Genomic DNA, 21,391 nt, shown 5'->3' with positions numbered 1-21,391 from the left:
TTGCCAATTAGGCTACACAGGAGGTCTTATTTAACAAAATAAAGGAGATCATGACTATGAGCATGCTCATATAGAAATGGGCATTAAGAATGTGCAGAGAAAGTTAAATTTTTAGAGGGAAAAAAGAATTTTTCCTTTGATCTGTTTGACTAGGTGGTTCTGATGCATGGAACTCCTGCTTTAAAGAGTCACATAGTAAATCACAAATCCTATAGGACTTATTTTAAAGACTAAAGTCATGTTTTCATCTGTTACATAGTACTAGCAAAATGCTCAGTTAGTTCTAAGTTCTTTCCTTTTCTTGTCAAAATACAAGTAGCCAACACAAGAACCTAGGGGGTGGGGAAGAGGAGGGGGTGTGTATATTGTTTCAGGTGGTGGAATTAGATAGTGGGGTAGTTTAAAGACCTAGGAAAACTCCTTGGCAAGATGTCTAGGGGATTTCCTCCCCAGGGAGAGGAAAGAGGATGGGCTCGGGCTTCTGTAGCCGATGACGGACAATGATTATTCGCGGGGAAGAGGGACGCTTCTGCCCACACATCACGCTAAAGCAGGAAGAATTATACAGGGCAGGCCCAGCCCACAGCGGGCTTTCTTAGTTAAAGCTCAACCAAAGAGTTGCTGTTACTCCAGCCTCTGTTTTAAAATATTTCCACTTGCTCCACCGTACAAACTTCGAAAACAGGCCTACTGAGGAGCCGGTGCTGTATGTAATAATCGCGCGGTGCCTCCCTCCCTCCCACCTTTCCTCCCAATAACATCGCTGCCCTCACAGTCTCATTTGCCTCACAGGTGTAAAGAGCGGGCAGTGATTTCCATTCCCCTACAGGCCATGATGGAGATACACAGGGTGTCCCCGAAAATGTATACACACACTCAAATACGGATTTGTATACCCACGCTCCTAGCAGCATTGTCACAATAGCCAAAGGTAGAAGCAGCCCAAATGTCCATGTACAGAAGAATAGATCATACAATTGACTATTACTCAGCCTTAAAAAGGAATGAAATTTTGATAATACTAAACGAATAAAACTTGAAAACATTATAATAAGTGAAATGAGCAGACACAAAAGGTCAAATGTTGTATGGTTCCACTTTTATGAGATACCTGGAAGAGTCACAGTCATAGAGAAAGTAGAATAGTGGTTACTAGGGAGTTGTTTTTAATGGATACGGACTTTTCAATTTGAGAAGATGAAAAAGTTCTGGAGACAGATGGTGGCAATGGCTGTGCAACAATGTGAGTGTACTTAATGCCACTGAGCTGGACACGTAACATAGTTAAAACGGTAAATTTTACATCATCTATGTTTTACCACAATAATAAAAAAAAAAGTTAACCATACGCATCCCATCACCACCACCAAAGGAAAAACAGCACAATGTAAACCTAAACTCTCGCACAGGTAACATCTTAAATAAGAAGGACCCCAGAACCTCTCCATGCTTGAAATCTAAAATGATATTGGCAGCTGCACCCTTTCCAGACAAACACTGTCCCCGCTCGCTCCTGCCAGCCACGCTCCAAGTGTATCTGATGTGAACGGGGGACACTGGCTGTGGCTTTCCAGTGTGTGCACCGGGTGGCTTCAAAATCCCCATCCTTCTTCCTGTTAATGAAGGTTTGCTTCGACCTTTCCATTAGCCCACAAACTACTATTAAAAAAGCCATTTATCAGATTAACACTGAGTACTGCAAAAGTCATCTGCCCGCGGCGTGCGCTTTTCCACGTAGGGGTTGCCATGCCAGCAGCTGCTCCCGTTCACTGTACAGAAGTATCCATTTCAACAAAGTTCTGCTTCATAATTCTCAGGACCAACTCAGTCATATTGCACTCCCCACTTCCCAAACGTGTACACGTGGCAAACACCCCACCGAAATCAGGTAAGGACCAAGAAAGGGAGCAATTACTGCGTCAGCTTGCTAAAGGCCTCCATGCCAAAAACACTATAAAGCAGGCAAAGGTGATATTTTCTCTCCTTAACTCTTATCTCCCCCTAATTCCTCAAGAGTACAGTCGAGAATTTCATGCAATAACTGTCTGGCCAGTAATTCTAGAAAAAGGAGTCCTGGGTGAATAAATCGAAGGAGCAACTATAATTATGCAAATTGTCACAACAGGCTATTTTCCTGGAGATAAACAAAATGGGGTAAAATACTTGGATTCTACTGATGCTAAATTCTGTCACAAATTTTTGTTTTAAATGATGCCTGAGAGCTTTTAAATAAATATGTTGAAAATGACTAGCATTATCATGATTTTGATTTAGAAGAAGAGTCTGAAACAGCTCTAGGAAACAAAAGTAAACCTAACAAGCAATTTCCAACCACAGACAAAGCCCTAGCCTCATACTAAAACTCTTGATTAAATCAAAGAAATAGCCAATCCAACTTAAAAATGATTCAAAGAAGGCAAGCAAATGCTATAGATGCCTGGCTCCCAAATGTACAGGAGTCATCTTTATGTTGAAGTTTACTGTAAATTTAGGGCACACTTCCGACCGCTATCAGCAGAGAAAAAAAGTTCATCACAACCCTTAAAAATAAGTAGCTTTCAGAGATGGGACAGAAACATTGTATTGATAGCATCTATTTTGGCTAAAAAAATTTGTTTAGATCTTCTAATGGTAACAAATATGAATGATACTGAATATGCATTAAAGTTTTCAGTATAGTGAATACACTACTGTGTAAATAAGAAAGGGAACCTCTTAAAAGATATAGATTGTCACAAAATTGAGGAGGACAATCACCAATTAAAATTTCGAATAGAGCTTATTTAAAATCTTGGGCACAGCAATGCCACTGAAGAAAAGCTGTGCCCCCATGAGGCTTCTTGCTCAAAGCAGACACATGGGCCACACCGGGAGAGCCAGCCCAGCCCTGACAGCCCTCATGGCCACAGCCTGCTCTCTGTAATCCCGTGAATTATTCTAAGCCTAGAGAAAGGCCCACATGGACACAAAATCTCTTAATTTGTAGTTATTTCTGGGGCACCAGAGCTAATGAACACATTGGTCCGGCACATAGAAGGGGTGCTGTTTCCAGGTTTGAGGATAATCTTTAGGCTGGTTAGAGCTTGTTTTCTGAGCCTGGACACATCAATGAATAGGGGTTGCATTAGGATATATCTATGCATAGAACTTAAAATACAGCTATATTAAAACCATGTACCTTGATAGCCAGAGATAACTCTGATATATTGCTGTATAGAAAATGCATTTTCACAACAGCATGTAATATGAATATCTGTAATTACATATCCATATTTATTATATTGAAGAAGTCTGTTCACCAGAGTGTTAACAGTGGTTACCTCAGGGTGGTAGAATTTTGGTGATTTTTGTTTTTATCTGGATGCCTTCCTATACTGTGATTTTTTTTTTTTACAGAGAACATGTATATTTTTTATAATCAGAAGAAAACAACTTAGTTGCTTGAAAAATAATTTCACAGGAAAGATAACTTATGAGGACTGGTGTGTGTGTGTGTGTGTGTACACTTGCACAGTCTCCCTAACTACCCTTATGCTAAAGTCTTCTGCCAAGTAATTTGGGGAGCCCTGTCCCTCCTGCCCTCCATCCACAGGGCCCAGCGCACCCCTGGGTGACGTTTGCACACCCTGTCCTCCCTCCATATCCTGCTCCTGTCCAGCAGCGTCAGGGAGCTGCCCCCACACTGGGGGCAGGCATTCAAGAAGCAAGGAAATATTATGCAAGAGCACAGGAAGTCAGAGGAGACAGGATTCTGGGCAGGCCTGGCAAAGAGTCTGTGTGAACTCCAGTGAACAAGCGGACTTTGCTCAGCGGGGCCGAAGCCAGCAGAAAGCCTTCCCAGGGCGGCCAGGGAGGGCCGTCCACCTCAGGTCTCTGGCCAGTGGGAAGCCATCCAGAACTTGATGTACCTGATGAAAGGCAGATAAACCCAAGTCCCAATATTTCTACTTTTTTGGCACAATTTCAAGGTGACTCCCCAACAGTCATGCACTGTGACTCACCTCTGTCCCACAGAGGGCTCCCCCTCCTCCCCGATACAGCGCAGCTCCATTCAGTAATTTTCAAGCCTGTTCCTCTCAAGGCCACCGGCTTTCTAACTCAGTTCCTTCTCCCTCCCCCCTTCTTCCTCAGATCAAAAGACCGTCCTTTCAGGTATGTGTCAGGGTTGTGTCAATGATCTCACGTCAGTATCAACCCCGAGCACTCCGGGCAGGCCCACTTCTACACACATAAATATATATACATGTGTACACAAATCACAGCAGTAATAATCCCGTCTTTCGTAGCGGTTTATGTTTTCCAAGCCTCAAGCCAAATGGAAAGGTAGCGAGGGACACGGCCGTCTGACATGTGGAAACCGAGGCTGGGAACGAGTCCACGGCAGGCTGCAGCATGGAGCCGGGGTGGGAACCAGGTCCCCTAGTGCCCACTGTCGCTCACCCCAGCAGCCCGCTTCCTTCTTCCCTGGCATCAGGAGACCAGACACTGTCCCTCCTGATGACACAGCTGTGCCTTTGGTAGAAGCCCCCGGGCAGCGCCCATTCTGCCACACCTCAACCCACGTCCTTCTCAAGGGTGGTCCTGCTGCTGATGTGGTAGAGGACCCAGACCCTTCTCTCTGGCACCATGCCACACCCAGTGGTGGTTTCCAAGTCTCTGCCCGCTCCACGTAGCAGAATCTCCTCCTGCAGAGGGGGGAGTCACAGGGGAATTGGGGAGGCTTCCTCTAAACCTCCGCGGATCACCTTTCACCTCCCATCTTCCTTCCCTAAGGAAGCACCTGGAAATGGGAGTCAGAACCAGGCTCCACTTAGTCGTTACTTCACAGTGGAATTGGAACCCTAGAAGGGATGTTTGAGTTTATCTTGTCTGGTTCCCACCTTCTGGCCCATTTTAATGATGGAGAAACTGAGGCCCAGAAGTCACCTAGCTGGTTAGCACGCCTCTTTCCTTTCCACCAGGCCGCAGGAATTCCACTAGACACATCAACAAGACATTTTCCAAGTAGAAAGGGCCTAGGTGTGTATGATAGGATAGACGAAACCAGGCAGAAGTGGGGCTGAGGTCCTAGGATCCCCACTCCCCTTTGCCACTGCTAAGAGCAGGCAGGGCCAGCCACGTAGGGGATGACACCCACCCAGCACTACCCCTGGCCTGGCAGCTGCTAACTGTGGTAAGGACCAACAGTGGCATTCTCCTGGGACTCTGTTGTGTATTTCCAGACGCCACCAACATACAATGGCTCCTACTCCTCTGTAAACACACTGCCAAGTAAGACAAACAATAACATCACCACGACAGGAAAATAAGGTGCCTGGAGAGACGGCACTGGCCAGTGGAAAGACACTGGGGTCGGGATCTTTAAACATGGGCTCCACCACTCTCTGGCTTTGGGATACCATTTTTGTGCCTCGGTTGTTTCATCCGTGTGATGAGAATGACAAATACGTTAATTTACATCCCGAGCTTTGGCAAAAACAAACATTGACCAAACGTAAGAAATGATAATGCCAAGTGGAAGACAAAGACCTAAAAACACTGGATTAATAATTCACTTAACCTATATTTAAGGAGCATCTTATATGTGCTCAGTGCTGCCCCAGACACTAAGCACATGGCGGTGAGCAACTCAGCACAGTCCCCGCCCTCGAGGAGCTTACAGACTAGAGGGGGGTGACAGACAGTAAGCAGGCAAATAAATTACAGCATGGGGAGTGTTGTAGGAAAAAAAGGACAGAGATGGAGGGATGGAGGTTAACCGAGGGAGGTATAGAAAGGCTCCCTGGAGGAAGTGACATTTAGGCTAAGACTGAAGGCCCAGGTCAGCCGGCCAGACTCAGGGTGAGGCTGCGGGAAGGACAAGCTCAAGGACAAGAGGTGTCAGGGGTGCTGCAGACGATGGACCTGAGGCCAGAGCTGAGTGACCTGCCAAGGCTCACGGTCACTGTGGCAGAGCCAGGCCCTTCACAACCAAAGCCTCTTTTCAATTCTAGCGACTCCCGTAGGTCCAGGTATCTTCTAGACATTGGCATGCCCCTCATTTCTAGATCTACCAATAAACTGTCTGACCTCTTGAAGACCTTGGGTCAGGGACTTAGGGGACCTACAATGACACCTTGTATGTGAGATGAAAGCAACAAGTAGAACCTGAGCAGCTGTAATGTGGATTCAGCCCTTTCAGTCTAGAGATTTGGGGGTGCTAAAACAAAGGGCAGTTCCCACTCACGACAGGATGGCAACTGGCAAGGACCCTCGCAGGTGAGGGGAGAACAGGCCAGGCATGGGAGGGGCACATCCGGGGTCAGAACATTTCTCAGGAGTCCTGGAGGGTCCCTTGGTGGTGTCAGGTTTCCCTGAATTTCAGAGTGTGGGGAAAATGTAACTCATACCCTGAAATCACTATTGGAAAGAGCCCGTAACCCTGAAAAGTCCAGCCAAGGGGTAGAGATGGGAGGTGGGATTTAAAGGCCTGAGAACAAGCATCTCCTTTTGGATTTTCCTAAGACTCCCAACTGCGGACAAATCACTCCAACAGGCAATGAGGTGCCAAATGATTATATTGCCATGCTTAATAAGGGTGCCTTAATGGGCTGTACTTTAAACTTTTCAAAGGTCTTCCTAGTGAGATAATGGTTGCAAAAAGATTTTAGAAGTGTTAACATGCTTTTTAAATGTATGGTTTTATTGAAACTCTAGCTCATTTCAACCTTATAATAGTCCTTTTAGAAAGCAGTTAGTGTGTCTAACCTCCAATTAGGAATGGGAAACGTGCAGAGAGGTTAAATTATCTGTTCTAGGTTTCACAAGTCAAAAAAGGATCTAGAACAGTCTTTTGGATTCCTAGAGCCTTCTGAGAGCACCTCTGAACCTCACACGCAGGCAGGTTTTGCCAGGGACCCAGAAGAAGGTGTCCCCAGGATCTGTTTGGCAAAACAAAGGCTAAGAAATATGGAACTCTTGTGGTCAGCCCCTGACACTAATTTTGGAGGAATTCAAGTGGGTGAAAGTTTGTCTTTTTCCAAAATAAACATGTACTCTGCCTTGGCCCGGAAGATCTAACTCAAGGAGAATTAAGCTGTCTTCATTATCCTCTTCATATTTGGAGCTACGGGTGGCCCAGAATTGTAAGACTTACGCTGATCTGAATATAGAAAATGTTTTTTAATGTGTTCAAATGAATGGTTCAGAAAAGAAGGAATCAATGTTCACAGTCATTCCACACTCCTAATGCCCGACTCCGGCCAGTGGCTGTGGTGACCATACCACCCCCAAGTGTGCCCTGGTCCCATCACCTCACTAACTGGGGTAGGGAAAACAGTTTCCTAGGAGTCCAGTAGAGACAAAGTTGGAGGTTTCAAAAGGAACCTTTACTTTGGAAAGGAAGAGAAAAGAAAAAACACGGTAAGTTTACAGGTTTCCTACCCTAACAGTGTAGTCACAGATCAGCTTGGTTAGGACACTTCCTTTGCCTTCCCGAGGCCTGTCAACAGCTGTGGGAAGGTAGATGCTGGACTCAAACGTCTAGCCTTGGCTAGATTCAAGTGAATACCACTTTCTAGCCTATGGTTTCTTAAGATGACACTGGATCTCCCTGGGGAATGCCGAAGGCCCCAGGCAGCGTATGACTGGGCTGGGCTGCATGGGCTCTGCAGAGCTCTGCCCCCTGAAGTCCTGGAGGAGGAAGGCTCTTTCCACCTGGCTCCATGGATTTAGGTCCAATGTTCAGCATCCTGCACAGAGTAGCTGCTTAAACGGTTACTGAGCATACCACTGAATAAAGCAGTTCTGCCTGGGATAGGCTGGGCATCAGCTTCCCAGTTCTATGACCATTTACTGACTACAGAGGGGACAGAAAAGGAATGAGATGAGACATGCAGCTGTTATGATGAGATTAAATTCCAAGCCAAGCATTCAGGAGCTGCAGCCTCCCTCGAAGTACCACTGGACAGGGAGCACTCAAGTGACTTGCTTGGCCTTTGCTGGTGTGGGATCTTCTCCAGTGATTCAGGATCTCTGGCCAAAGCCTGCTTGCAAGTGTCCAGCCATGACCTTAAGAGCTTCTAAATACTTCCAGGGGAAAGGTGAGACCTGTTGGGGGAGGGGAAAAGCCCCAACTGCCCTGCACAGGTGACTCCAGAAAGAAGGCTCCTTTTTCTTTCTCTTCTGGCAGCATCTGGCCAAGAACATCAGAGCTTGGGCCACAGGGAATAGTGTGACACATCACAGGAAAGGAGAAGGCCATGGAACAGCGTGGCTGCCAACAGTTATTGGTAGAGATGACAAAAGGGATGGTCAGACCTGGACTAGGCCTCCTCCCTACAAATAGGGGAATGTTGAGGAGATAGTCCTATCTTTCTGCAATGATAAGATTAAAAAGTCTGGAATCTGGAGTGAGAAAGGGCAGGAAGGGACAGAATGAAAGTCCCTAGCAAATTCTCAGGGGCATAATGAAGACTTCTCCATCAAAATGAGAGATGGGATGAGGGTCACTGCACCCATCCCCAGAGCCTTTAGGATGCTGTGCTAGAGTATGGTAAGCTGTCCCCTTCCAGCCCCCCCTCTGCACACTTGGAGACATTTATTACCCTGAGGGGAGATAAATAAATAAATAAATGTGTGTGTGTGTATTCCAGAGTGATTCGGGGACATTTTCAGGTGAGTGATTTCCAAAGGGAAAGAGGGGGACATTTTCAGCCTTTGAGGTCCTTCGTACAGAGAACAACCATGGCCTTCTCCAACCACCCCTTGGTGCTCACCCTAGAGGCAGGCTCCTCATTGAAAGATGATGAAGGTGCTCTGAGCAGCACCCTCAGGTTCCACTAATTCCTAAGAGAGGCATGCACTGCTCCCATGGCCCCAAGGCAGCCCAAAGATTTCATCATAACATGACTCAGAGAGGATTGTCCCTAAACTTCCCAGCACCAGCCCAGGCCTGGTCCTCATCTCCCACCCATGATCAGAGCTCCAGATTCAGCTCTGGTAGGAGCCACTCAACAGACCTCGATTGCACACCCTATGTATTCCTGCCTCCTCATTTCATTCAAGCTGTTCACCCCAGCCAGAATGCCACAAACCCATCTGCCTATCGAAATTCCACCTCAACTTCAGGACCTAGATCTTAATGCTCTTCCATAAACCTCCCCCTAATCTATGCTGATCTGTTCACAACACATAAGATCTATTTCTCCTTATTCACTCTCACTTAATTACTGCCAATCTTCTACCATTTGCTGTTTTATCTGAGATAGTTTTGACTGCCTAACAAGATAGCAATATCTTAAAGATGGGCCTAGGGCATCCATTAATAAAACCATCTTGTGATGTGTTTTAAGAAAGGAATTTTAGGAACTTCTTGACTCTCCAACTAGACTATGATCCTCCTGAGGGCAGGGGGTCCATCTAATGCCTCTTTGTAACCTCACTGCATGGCATGGCACCTGAATTTGGTAGTAACCCACAAATGTTTACACATAGTGATGATGCCAACATTCCCACAAACTCACTACATGCATGGTAGGTGACTAAGGAGGAGAGCAAAGGTGTCTGCCTGTGCCTCTAACCCTCTGCACTCAGTTCCCAAAGTTTCTGACATAGAACTACTGAGTTGACACATAATTACTGGGCACCTAAATGTAGGCCTCTCTTCTGGGTGCTATGGGGGGAAAAAACAAAACAAAACAGAAAAAGATGACTAGGTCCCTGCTCTTGGAAGGTTTACCACCTAAGTGGTGATCATGGACAGATACACATACACACTCAACAAAAGCAAGTTGTAAAAGCATCATACAAATAATAAAATACAGACTGAAGACCATATAAATACAGGGGTAACCAGTGTGCTGCTAATTAGGAAGGGCTCCCCAGGGAAGATGACTTCTGGGCTGAGAGGTGGGACTCTCCTGCACATACTTTCCTGCCTGGCTTTTTAACTTTGAGATTCAGCTGGAGCACTGTGCTTGGCTGTTCCTTGCCTGGGTGTACTGGGCATTTTTGAAGTGAAGCATTGGCATAATATTAGCCTGATGTTTGCCTTTGTCAACAAGACCTGGCTATAGTCCCCTTGATTTTTTTTCGTTTTCATTTTCTTTTTCTCTTTCTAAAGCAAAAAGAATAAAGGGCACAAATCTACATGAGTGAAAACAGCAGAGCCCAAGAGGCAGGATTTCCAAAAACCCAAGGGACAACAACAAAACAATTCTATAATTTTTTTAAATTATGATTTTAGGGATTCAAAATATGCAAGGTATTCCAGGACACATCAGAAAATTAGACATTCTTGTCCTTAAGCAACATGCCCTCTCGTTGGAAAGACAAGAACACGTAAAATGTCATTAGACAACAAGGAAACATAATCAGGCAGGCTCTTTGGCATACATAACCAAGAGTTAGAAACCAGTGGATGGGGAGGTGCCAGCATGCGAATTATTACAGAAGGGTTTGCAGGAACTGGGGGACTTGGACTTACGCTAGGAAAGTGGGAGATATTTGAGTAGAAATTGAGGAAAGGAGCATCTGAGATGGAGGGATTAGGGTGAGAGAACAGAGGTGGGAACAAGTCCTGTGGGAACACAGGCCTTTGGGGCAGAGGGAGGAAGTCTACATATTTGGAGCTCAGGAGGCACGTTGGGTGATGGTGAATGGGGTGAGAGAGCTGGGGTGGGGTCCCTTATTGTCAGTGAGATGAATTCCCACTGCCCTGTAGACGGCCCTTGGGGAAAAAATTGGACCAAGGATCCATGTCTTCATTCAGGCTCTGAGAGTGTCTAGCTAATCCTTGAAGATTCTTTAAGAGAAACCTCAAATCCACAGTAGACACCCCCTTCCTACCCTGAAGACTATGTGCTCTGAGGACATGACAACCCTGCCTAAAATAGGCCTAAAACAGAGGCAGTCTCAGTACCATGCAAACCCCTTCTGAGGGGCTAGGAAAGCTATTCTAGCAGCCAGAGTGCTTCCTGGTTGGTCAGACAGCAGGGAAGTGGACAGGGCACGAATGTCCAGGGAACCAGAAGACTCCACAGACAGAGGAGGCCACAGGGTGCATTAGGACTTCCCCCTCACTTCTTGGCCACCCCAAAGGGCCTCACCAAATGGGAGGGGCACACCAGGTTAGCCAGGACATCTAGATGAAGCAAGAAAGCAAAAACACTGGGAAGGACCGCGACTGGCTCCCATGCCCCTCCCACCACTAATTCCCCTAAGCCCCAGGTATAGAATAAAAGACAGACTCCTGCCGCATGGTGATATGGTTACATTTATAGAAGCTCTCTTGTCACCAGTGAAATGTGACCTTCATACTTTTCTTATCTTAATATCTGGGTAAACATCTGTTGTGCAAGCACACAAATAAAGGTTCTAAAGGTGAATGTGGTGTGTCCGGTGACACCACACTGCTCCAAACCCGGCACCAGAAAGTCCTTTTGGCACTGCAGATGACTTCTCTCTCCCTTTACCCTGGGCACCAAAATTAGCTTCATCAACCTTGGCCAGTGCTGGAGTGAATGCTGCCATTCTAAAATAGCATCTGAGAACTCTTGGAAACATGGGAGAGAAATTCAAGGGTACAGTGCTTACAGACACTTACTGAAGAAAGCAATTTCACTGGAGTGCTTTTCAAACCAAATAAAAGGAAATCAGCATTATCAAGATTTATCCCAGAATCTCTGTAAAGTAAATGATATTCTTTTAACTACCTGAACCCCCCACATGGCATATTTTATACGTCCTGTTTTATACCATTAAGCCAGATTGTTTTCATTCAGAAAAATAACGTAGAGGCCATGTGTTCATAAAAGAGTGTTCATCAAATAACCTGTGCTTTAACTCAAAATTTTACTTTACTAACTTGCATAGTCCTGTTATTTCTGGAATACTCTCTAAAAATATCAGGAAACATTGTGTGTCACAAGCATCATTTTTTGTTGTTTGCACATAAAATTCATAAACAGAGCCAGGCAATAGATTTTGTGTGTGTGCTTAGAGCCACTCTTTCTGCAACTGTGTATGACGTATTTTTCCAGGACAGTCTTTCTCAATACTCCAAAGTGCTTCAGCAACAGGAAGTCATAAAGGTAGGAAGGAGGCCTGTAAATATTTGCTGTAATTACTCATTAGTAATGAGAATAGTTAGTATTAAAGTTTGAGTCATCCCCTTTGTGCTCCAGCCTCTTCATTACCTTGTCAAAGGAGCCTAAGGTGCTACACAGGGGCCTCGGCTTACCAGGGACACCAGGGGATAATTCTACATTTCACTGCAGATGGTGTGGTTTGTTTCTCTCAGCAGCTCAGTTTCACAAATATTAGGATAATATGCTGCCTTTCCTTCCCTCTGCCCCTTACCTTGAGGTGATGAAGACAAATCTTATGCAAAGTGGTCACAATATGAAAATTATTTTAGCAAGAGTAAAATATGTGTATTTGTTAGTATAAATATGACATCAAGAGACACAGAGAGCACTCTCTAGCTAGGCACACAACACAGAGATTCAAATGATTACTACCAAAAAATAATCATACACTGTCATTGATGTATTTTAAAGGATTTATAAAATGCTTTTGAACTGTCCCAGATCGAGCCTGTATCCTCTTACTCATAGCAAAGCACTGGCTCTGCACAGTCACAGGTGAGCAGGGCACTTGAGACTGAAAATGAGACCAAAACAGTCAACTACAGCTATGACAGAGTTGGTTAATTTCTAAAAAGACTAAAATATTGGCTGTACCCCAGCATTGTGGGCAGTGGGGGTTAACCTCCAGCATCATAATCATGAGTGAAGCATATGGAGTCATTTTCCCCTCATGTGTTTTATTACGCAGCCTGACCCAGTACAATCCCTAATCTGTCATGATTCCTCGTACTAACCTCTCAGGTTTGATTTTGTATTGGAGGGTCCACGGAGAGGAGGTGCGCTGGAGGGGACTCGCTGGAGGACTATAAGAAGAAAGTTCTCATAATCTGCTTTTGCGGCTTTGTAGAATTGAGAAAATGCTAGGTGGATGAATGGCAAATAAATGTATTTTTTAATGAGGTCATTTTCCTTACCGATGAACCAGGCTTTCTGAAATATCTTTCCACGTGAGGAAAGGAACTGTTTCCCAGAGTTATTATCTTGCACAGAAGTTACTTGTAACTTTAAAACTGAAAATTTTTTCCATTTAAGGGTAAGGGTGGGGGCGAATGTGCCTCCTGGGAACACATGATGTTTCTGTTGCTCATGCCATATAATAAGAATTTTGCTGATGTACGAGTGGCCTCTAGAAACACCTAGGGCAGGCAAGCAAACCAGTATTTCTTGAGAAATTGAACAAAAAAACAAAGCCACTTAGAAGGAGATAACATTCCAGTCCATTCCACACCTGCTTCCTCAGCTCCAGAGATCGTCAAGGGCCCTGCCACACTTCTTGACTTCACGCTTGCAGATCAGTGCCGTGGCTTCCGATAGCAGGACCGACAACCGGCACCAAATTACACCCAGCCTCTGCTTGGCCATCACAGAGGTGTGCACGGCATGCACCTCTGCGTGACTGCCATGCATACAGTGATGCACAACTGCCACGTGGCTGGCTCCTCTCTGTGTTTTATATGTTGGTGCAACTGTTTCACAGCACTTCAAAAACTCAAGAAGACTTCTAGATTTACAGTGCAGAGGCCAATGGTGTAAGGCTGTGAAAGCTCGGGGCTCATGAGAGAAGGGCTCTATAAAAATGCAACGTTATTGTTGCAACTATCATAGCTATCCTTTTTCTCCATAGAAACAGTGGAAGTGAGGAGGTGGGGGGGCGGGGAGCGAGAGAAAGAGAGAGAGAAACATCAATGCGAGAGAGACACACGGATTGACTGCCTCCAGCATGCGCCCCTACCTGGGCTGGGGATCAAACCCGCAACCCAGGTACGTGCCCTTGACTGGGAATCAAACCCATGACCCTTCGGTGCTCAGGCTGACACTCTAACCACTGAGCCACACCAGCCAGGGAGACCACAGCTATTCTTTATTCTCCTATCCATTCTTTCCTTCCTGTGCTTGCAATTTCAAAAGATCAAAAGAGCCAGAGGAAGTCTTGTGCATCTTGATTTGGAGGTGGTTCTTCAGAAGCCACATAGGAAGGCTTCTAACAGGCTCTGCGGCACAATGGAGTCCGAAGGCTAAAGTAATTATTGAAGTCTTGCCACCAGTAAAGGGCGGGAGGTGGAAAGCTTTGAACTTCTTAAGGGCAAGAAAGAACTGCCTCCTGCCAGAGTTGAGGAAAACCCATGAAAAATGAGAATTTCCAGGACTGCCAAGTCCACCTTTCAGATCTCCAGTCCCTGTCTGAGTGTGAGGTTCAATACAAGTGATGAGTCACAAAAGGGAAAAGTAATTATAATAATTACGAATCCAACAACAAAAGCAGTTATCATTTATGGAGTACTTACCACGAGCCAGGAATGGTAATAAATACTTTATAGATATCTTAAAGAAGGTAAGGCGGTAGGCATCACTGCCTAAGAGTATAGACTATGGAAACGTTTTCAAATCCTAGCCCCGCCCATTATACAGATTTGACCTTTGACAATTCTCTTTTCTTTTTTCTTTTTTTAAAATTTAATTTAATTTTTCCCCATCACCATTTATCCCCTCTATGGACTCTTCAACTCCACCCATGCCTCCCCACCACAATCACTACGCTGTTGTCCATGTCCACGAGTTCTCTCTTTTTTTTCATTTTTGCTATACTTCAGTTTTCCCATCAGTGAAATGGGGATAAAAATAGGACTTATCTCACAAGGTTGTTATTAGGATTAAGAGCTAACCCACGTAAAGTTCTAAGGACAGTGCCTACACAAATAAGACTAACTGTTCAGGATTTTCTGTTTTACCCCCTTGTATATATGATTTCTACGAGGACACACATGCATTCCTAGAGTATAAAATGACCTCCACATAACTGTGCAGGGCCCTCAGCTCCCCTTCCTTCCATGACTGAGGGCAGACATGGGTATAGATAAGGTTAAATTGCACCCCAGAACCCTTACTAGATGTACACACCAACCTGCCCCCCATCTCCAAGACACCGAGAGACACTAGCAGTGAAACATCGGAACTGTTTGGGGCCCAAACAGAAAGAGGCTGAAATGTAAGGCAGTCGCCGAGTCAGACATCTAAGAGCCAGGGCTTGCCTTTTCCAGATCATAGAGCCTTTGAAAGGCTATTAAGAGTCAAACAGACTTCCCTGGGGGGAGGGGAGGATGCTTATATACATGACACTTTGCATGGAATTTCAAAGGCTCACAGCCCATTCTCTGAAGCCCATTCACAAAGCCCAGTTTAAGAAGTTCTCTCTCCCTTAGCCTCCCTGGAGTCGTAGCTGCCTCCAGCATTATCCTCAGTGGGACCAGAACCTCCAGCCCTACCCCTCCTGGAGCCCTACTAGATGCCTCCCTCTGTGCCCAAAGCAAGCGTGTAGAGAAAGCAAGCATTCATCCCTGGGGCCTTTCTGACTATGGTGTCCAGTACGTGACAATGAATATTCTTGAACCCTCCCACTTTTTCTTTCCTCTCATTACCCCTGAGTTTGACCTGCCCTCAGAGCAGGTCTTTATGTTGGTGGTCAGCACCTACTGTGGGTGATTCGAGGGAAACTATGAACCAACTCTCCCACCCTCAAACACACACAGTACTTTTTAATAATTGCGTGCCCTTGTGTGTGTGGTTACTACTGCCTGAAATGCTGCTGAGAGCTTCTTATCTTTAGCTTCAAAAGATTTGATCCTAACAGAAAAGTCACCTGTATTTCTAGTTAATCTTCCTTATATGTCTTCCCTCACTCCCCAAACTAAGCAATTTGAAGACAAGGACCACATCCCCTATTTCTTAGTCTCCTCTTCAGTATTTATCCAGAGTAGGAGTAGGTGTTCAATACATATTTGTTGTCTTATTGATTTACATCACGATGTGAACGGCAGAGCTGGTTTTCATCGTGAGAACAGACAGCATAGTACTGGGGAGGGGGGGTGCTAGGGGCCCAGTGAGCAAACTTTGATAACTTTATTGGAAAATGCCTGACCTGTTATGAACTGTCAGAGATGGTCAGTACTAAAAGCAAAAGGGAAGATTCAATAGGCTAAATGAAAAGTTGGTATGGAACAAAACTGGGGCAAATACGAAAAAAGTAAATACTACTGGACAGATTGAGGTAATTAATGGCAGCAAATATTTTCAAATGTATTGGGCTTAAATCCTGGAGCACTAAGATGATCTAATCAGTTTCTTCTATTTGTAAATATTTTATACGATAGATTCCTAGAAAGGTGAGGATCACCCTACACACACACACATACACAGATTGATTGATTGATTTACATTCGAAGTGGATTAAATAGTTTTAGTCTTGTGGTTTTCACTCCTAGTGAAAATGTCGCCTTACTCAATATAGGAATCAATCTAGTAGCTGCTTGAATGTCTCCTCCGACAGGGGGTTCTCTGCTTCACAAAGCAATCTGCTCCAGTAGGGAACAACCCTTGTGTTGATTTTGTTTAATGAGGTCCACATATAAGTAAAATTTTTTCTAAGTGAAATAACAGGAGAGCACTAAAGCAATGAATTCATACTTTCCATGGTTTACAGACACTGGGACCAGCATCAACTCTACTTCTGTTGTGGGGTTTTTTGCATAATCAAACAGAATCACTCCTGGTGCAGCCTGAAGTCTTTTATAATCTAGCAAAGCAAGTCTCCTCTCTATAAGGGTCAGTGTTTGGGGGGAGGGTGGGACTGTATCCTTTGGAAGTGTCCAGACTCTAGAGGCACTTCAGGACTGCCAACAATAGGATAATATATACTTAATTGAAAGGAATGAACCAGGGTTCTGATTCTTACCAGAGCAAACTTTCCTTGTGACTTAACCTCTCTGAGCCTCAGTTTCCTTATTCAGAAAGGGAAACATTAGACTAGAAGATTTCCACAGTCCCTTGTAAAATAATTCTAAGCTCCCAGCAGCGACACTGAAAAAACCTGTAGCCACAGCATTCTTTCGAACTTCACGAAAACTGTATGAATTAAATGTTAAAATACCTGAACCTACAATGTGTTATATTAATTCTTTATCCCTGAATTCTGGTAATGCAACAGAGACAGATCGAATGCTGAAGGAATACTTATAGAAGATACAAGTAAATTGAGAAAATCTGTCCAGCAATATTTCTGCCTTAAGTATTGGAAAAAGATGAACTTGGTTTTTATTTTAACAGAGGAACAACTAACTACGTCCAGCTGGCAGGGAGGTGAGGAGATAGTTTGAGAACTTCTGATCTAGATGCCTCTGACTCCTTCCACCACCGGCCCCACACTAAGTGATATAAGCCTTCCTTGAAGAAGGTGTCCTGCGCTGGGTCTGGCTTTTGGGAATGGACTCTGATCCCTGATTATCCAAGGATCTCATTTCCATTTATTGGAATCACTTTCCAATCTCTATGTACCTAAAAACTTCCATACTCTTTTCTCTCCCAGGGAAGAGATTCAGAAATTGTCTTATTGGGAAGTTAGTCACCCAGACACTTTCCAGCTCTTCATGCAGCCAGGAACCTTGATTAGTGAGGACCCCATTTCACTCCTGACATATCAGTGCAGACAGGTGAGTGCAGCACCCTTACCCACTTCAATTTGACCATCTCTGATAGCAACAGGAATGCCTCTGCCACCAAAAGAGTGCACTTTGATACCTTCTATCAAGGCCGGCCAGCTAGCCAACTCTTAGAAAGCAAACTCTTTATTATTAAACATTAACATATCCATCGACACAAGAACGTTTTGGAACAGAATGATCCTGCCCACTTCTTGAAGGGCTGTTAGAAGGAGCATTGCAAGTATCCATGCATCTTGAACTTGGGGGAAGAAATGGCTCTGCTGAACCATAAGAATCAAAACTCTTAAGAACTAATGTGCAGAATTATCATCTGAGAGCCCCCTTGGCCCGCAGCACACTGCACTCGTGAGGCACTGCAGGACAGCTAAGGACAGCCGCTTACATGTTACAGTAACTTTCAATGTATCGGTTCACATATTTTAATTACACCTCTGTCCTGCAAAGAGCCTCCACCAGCAAACAGAGCCAGACACGAAAAGTAAATATGTCTTGAAACAATTAGCCCAACGGGAACTGGACAACCCTCCAAGGCACTCTGGATGGTGAGGGGCATGCTGTTTGCCCTGCCAGTCTGTGACACAGAAATCAAGGCAAGTAGCAAAGGGCGTGTGGCACTGGGCGCTGCAGCACCAGCAGGGCAGCGGCCTCCTAGGCAACTCGCAGGCAATCCTGGCAGCGGTTCTCACCAATAATTCAGAGTCTGATTACCACCCCCACCCCCCCCTTCTGGCTCCCTCTGTCTTTAAGGAAGGAGGCACTACTGCCAGGTATGTGGAAATAATTTCCCCTCTATCCCCAAGTTTCTTGCAACCATTAACACACATAGCAGCACAGACCCGGCGCTGAGCCACTCGAGGGAAGCTGACACCTCACACATGTCAAGATTACGGACACGCTGCGCCTCCGCGATAGTGGATGCGCAACGAGTTCCCGTCCCGCTCCGGGCGCAGAGCGCGCGCGGGAGGAGCTGACTGTAACTTTGCTTTTGGGTTGCTCGGTCATTATTTTTGGTGCTATGACGCAGGCTACGCTGGTTTTACAAAATGTGTTGGAATCTTAAACTCTCCTTTCTGCTTCGCTGCCCTTCAAAGACAATGACCTCCAGGGCTGCTCCGTGGCCCCGGGGCGAGCGCTGAGGGCCCGGGGTGGCCGGGCCAAAGCTCCCCGCCCGTCTCAGACCTGGGGGCGCCACGGCGTCGCGGGAGGGGGAGAGGGAGCGGGGCTCAATCCCCTCTCCCCAGCGATCAGAGAGGGACGGGTCCGGCACCAGCCCAGAGCGCGCGCGTTTCGCTCTCTTTTACCAAATCGTTATCGGTGCCCCGAGGTGGGAAGCGCGGCTTTCAGCCAGAGGACACGCGGTTTCTGGCTCGGATCTCCAAGTGGAAGTCAGGACAAGAGCAAATCCACACAGGCGCCGAACTCCTCGGGCCCTGGCTCCAGGCCAGTCACCCCTCCCTTTGCGGCTGGGTTCCCCCATCCCCGCGCCTCCTCTCGGCAGCCCCTCCGCTGATCGACGCTCAGGCCGGTCAACCTGCAGTGCCTTCGATTCTAGTCCCCCCCCCCCGCCCCCCGAACCCCAAGCCTGCAAAGCTGCCGCCAAGCGCGGGGCTGAAAGTTCCAGTCGCGGGGGCAGTGCCAGTGGACAGAAGTGAGGACCAGGAGCCGAGCGGCGCATGACCGTGGGGAGCAGAGCGGCGCCCGGGTCTGGGCGGGGAGCAGAGAGGCACCCGGGTCTGGGCGGGGAGCAGAGCGGTACCCGGGTCTGGGCGGGGAGCAGAGAGGCACCCGGGTCTGAGCGGGGAGCAGAGAGGTACCCGGGTCTGAGTGGGGAGCAGAGCGGCGCCCGGGTCTGGGCGGGGAGCAGAGAGGTACCCGGGTCTGGGCGGGGAGCAGAGAGGTACCCGGGTCTGGGCGGGGAGCAGAGAGGTACCCGGGTCTGAGTGGGGAACAGAGAGGTGCCCGGGTCTGGGCGGGGAGCAGAGCGGCGCCCGGGTCTGGGCGGGGAGCAGAGCGGCGCCCGGGTCTGAGTGGGGAGCAGAGAGGTACCCGGGTCTGGGCGGGGAGCAGAGAGGTACCGGGTCTGAGTGGGGAACAGAGAGGTACCCGGGTCTGGGCGGGGAGCAGAGCGGCCCCCTGGTCTGAGTGGGGAGCAGAGAGGTACCCGGGTCGGGGCGGGGAGCAGAGCGGCGCCCGGGTCTGGGCGGGGAGCAGAGCGGCACCCGGGTCTGAGTGGGGAACAGAGAGGTACCCGGGTCTGAGCGGGGAGCAGAGCGGCGCCCGGGTCTGGGCGGGGAGCAGAGAGGTACCGGGTCTGAGAGGGGAACAGAGAGGTACCGGGTCTGAGTGGGGAACAGAGAGGTACCGGGTCTGAGCGGGGAGCAGAGCGGCGCCCAGGCTGGAGCGCGCGGTGCGCTCTGGCCCCGCGGGGAGGCCGCGCGGGGAGCGGCCGGGAGCGGCCGGCAGGGGCGGAGGGCAGCGAGCTGGCCGGAGCGGCCTCTCACCCAGTGCCTGGGGCTCGCGAGGGCAGGCAGGTCGCGGCTGCCCTTCGCCGGCCTCTTGCGAGAGAAACACCGGGACCTGGGGAGCGCCCGGGGTCGCCATCACCTGGCCGCACAGCAGGACACCTGCCCCGCAAGGCGGCCGGGTCCACCGCCCGCTCTCTCCCGCGGCGTCAAGGTGCGGAGGGGTCGGGAGGGGGTTTCTCCAGGCTTGGGGGGATCTGGAGACCCGGAGTGGGGGCCCCTAGCTGCGTCCTGGCCCCTCCGCGCCGCCGCGTCTCGGGGCCGCGCCCCGCCTCCGACCCCTCCCCAGTGCGGGGCGCAGAGAGCGCGCAGCCACTCATCTGGAGAGACCCAAAGGGTCCGAAGTGGATGCTGCCCCGCACGCGAGACTTAAAATCGAAAGTTGACCTGCGTGAAATCAACCTGGAAAAAGCATTTCAACCTGCTGGCGCGGGCGTTCGGGGCAGGCGCTGTGTGGTTTCGGGAGCGGCCCGGAGCACCCCGACCTGCAGGGCCGCGTCCCTCGGCCCCCGGCTGCACCGCCGGAGCCCCGGTTCCCTGGGGCCACAGAACCTTCACCGCGAGGCTGCAGCCCCGCTTCCCCCGACGGAGCACCTGCTCCCCCCTCCCGCCACCCTCCCGGCCCGTGGCGGCTCCGGGACCTCCGCGCCCCTCCCGGCCGCCCCGGCGCGCAGGGGCCGCGACGCCGGCCCCCCGCGGACGGCCTCCGAGCCGGCGCCGACGCCCAGTTACCTCTTCTTCTCCTTGTCGGTCGTCATTGTCGCCGTGGCTCCGAGGCGCCGGGCCCTCGGGCTTCCCGCCTGCGGGGCTGCAGCCGCCGCGTCCGCCGTGGCCCTTGTCCGCTCCCCGGGGTCCCCGCCGCTCTTAAAGTCCCAAGCGCTCGCTGGCCCGAGAGTGCACCGAGTCAGGTGGAGGTTGCGGGAGGCTGTGTAGGTGCGGGGAAGGGGGTGGAGAAAGGTGACCGGGAGGAACCTGCGCGGGAGGCGGGGTCAGGGAGGGGAGTGGGCGGAGGCTGTCAAGCGCCTAAAAGAGGGCAGCGAGAAGGGGGCCCAGGTTCCTTCTGTCCTCAAAAAGGCGTCGCTTTCCCGGGTTTTCCAAAAAAAAAAAAAAAAGTGTCCCGACAGCAGTGAGCAGAACCGGGCGGGCGGCTGAGAGGACCATACAGTCTCAGGACACTGCCGAGGATTGTACGGCCGGCTCGGGGCTGGCGGCGCGCCGGGACGCGGGGCAGGGCGGCGGGCGCGCC

At 48.5% G+C, this 21,391-nt stretch overlaps 1 protein-coding gene across 1 annotated transcript in view; it reads right to left on the bottom strand.

Annotated features, from left to right (window-relative positions):
* Positions 1-20,910, bottom strand: part of EPAS1 (endothelial PAS domain protein 1) — a 77,332-nt gene extending 56,422 nt beyond the window's left edge. The window contains exon 1 of the mRNA XM_087823530.1: positions 20,878-20,910. Coding sequence (XP_087679656.1) covers positions 20,878-20,903 — 26 coding nt within the window. The 5' untranslated portion in view covers positions 20,904-20,910. The remainder of the gene's footprint in view (positions 1-20,877) is intronic.
* Positions 20,911-21,391: the final 481 nt, after the last annotated feature.

The sequence above is a fragment of the Miniopterus natalensis genome, chromosome 13 (assembly GCF_054644295.1).
Source record: "Miniopterus natalensis isolate mMinNat1 chromosome 13, mMinNat1.hap1, whole genome shotgun sequence".
NCBI classification, from domain to species: domain Eukaryota; kingdom Metazoa; phylum Chordata; class Mammalia; order Chiroptera; family Miniopteridae; genus Miniopterus; species Miniopterus natalensis.
The sequence above is the reverse complement of the archived record's forward strand: the minus strand, read 5'-3'. Positions and strand labels throughout refer to the sequence as shown.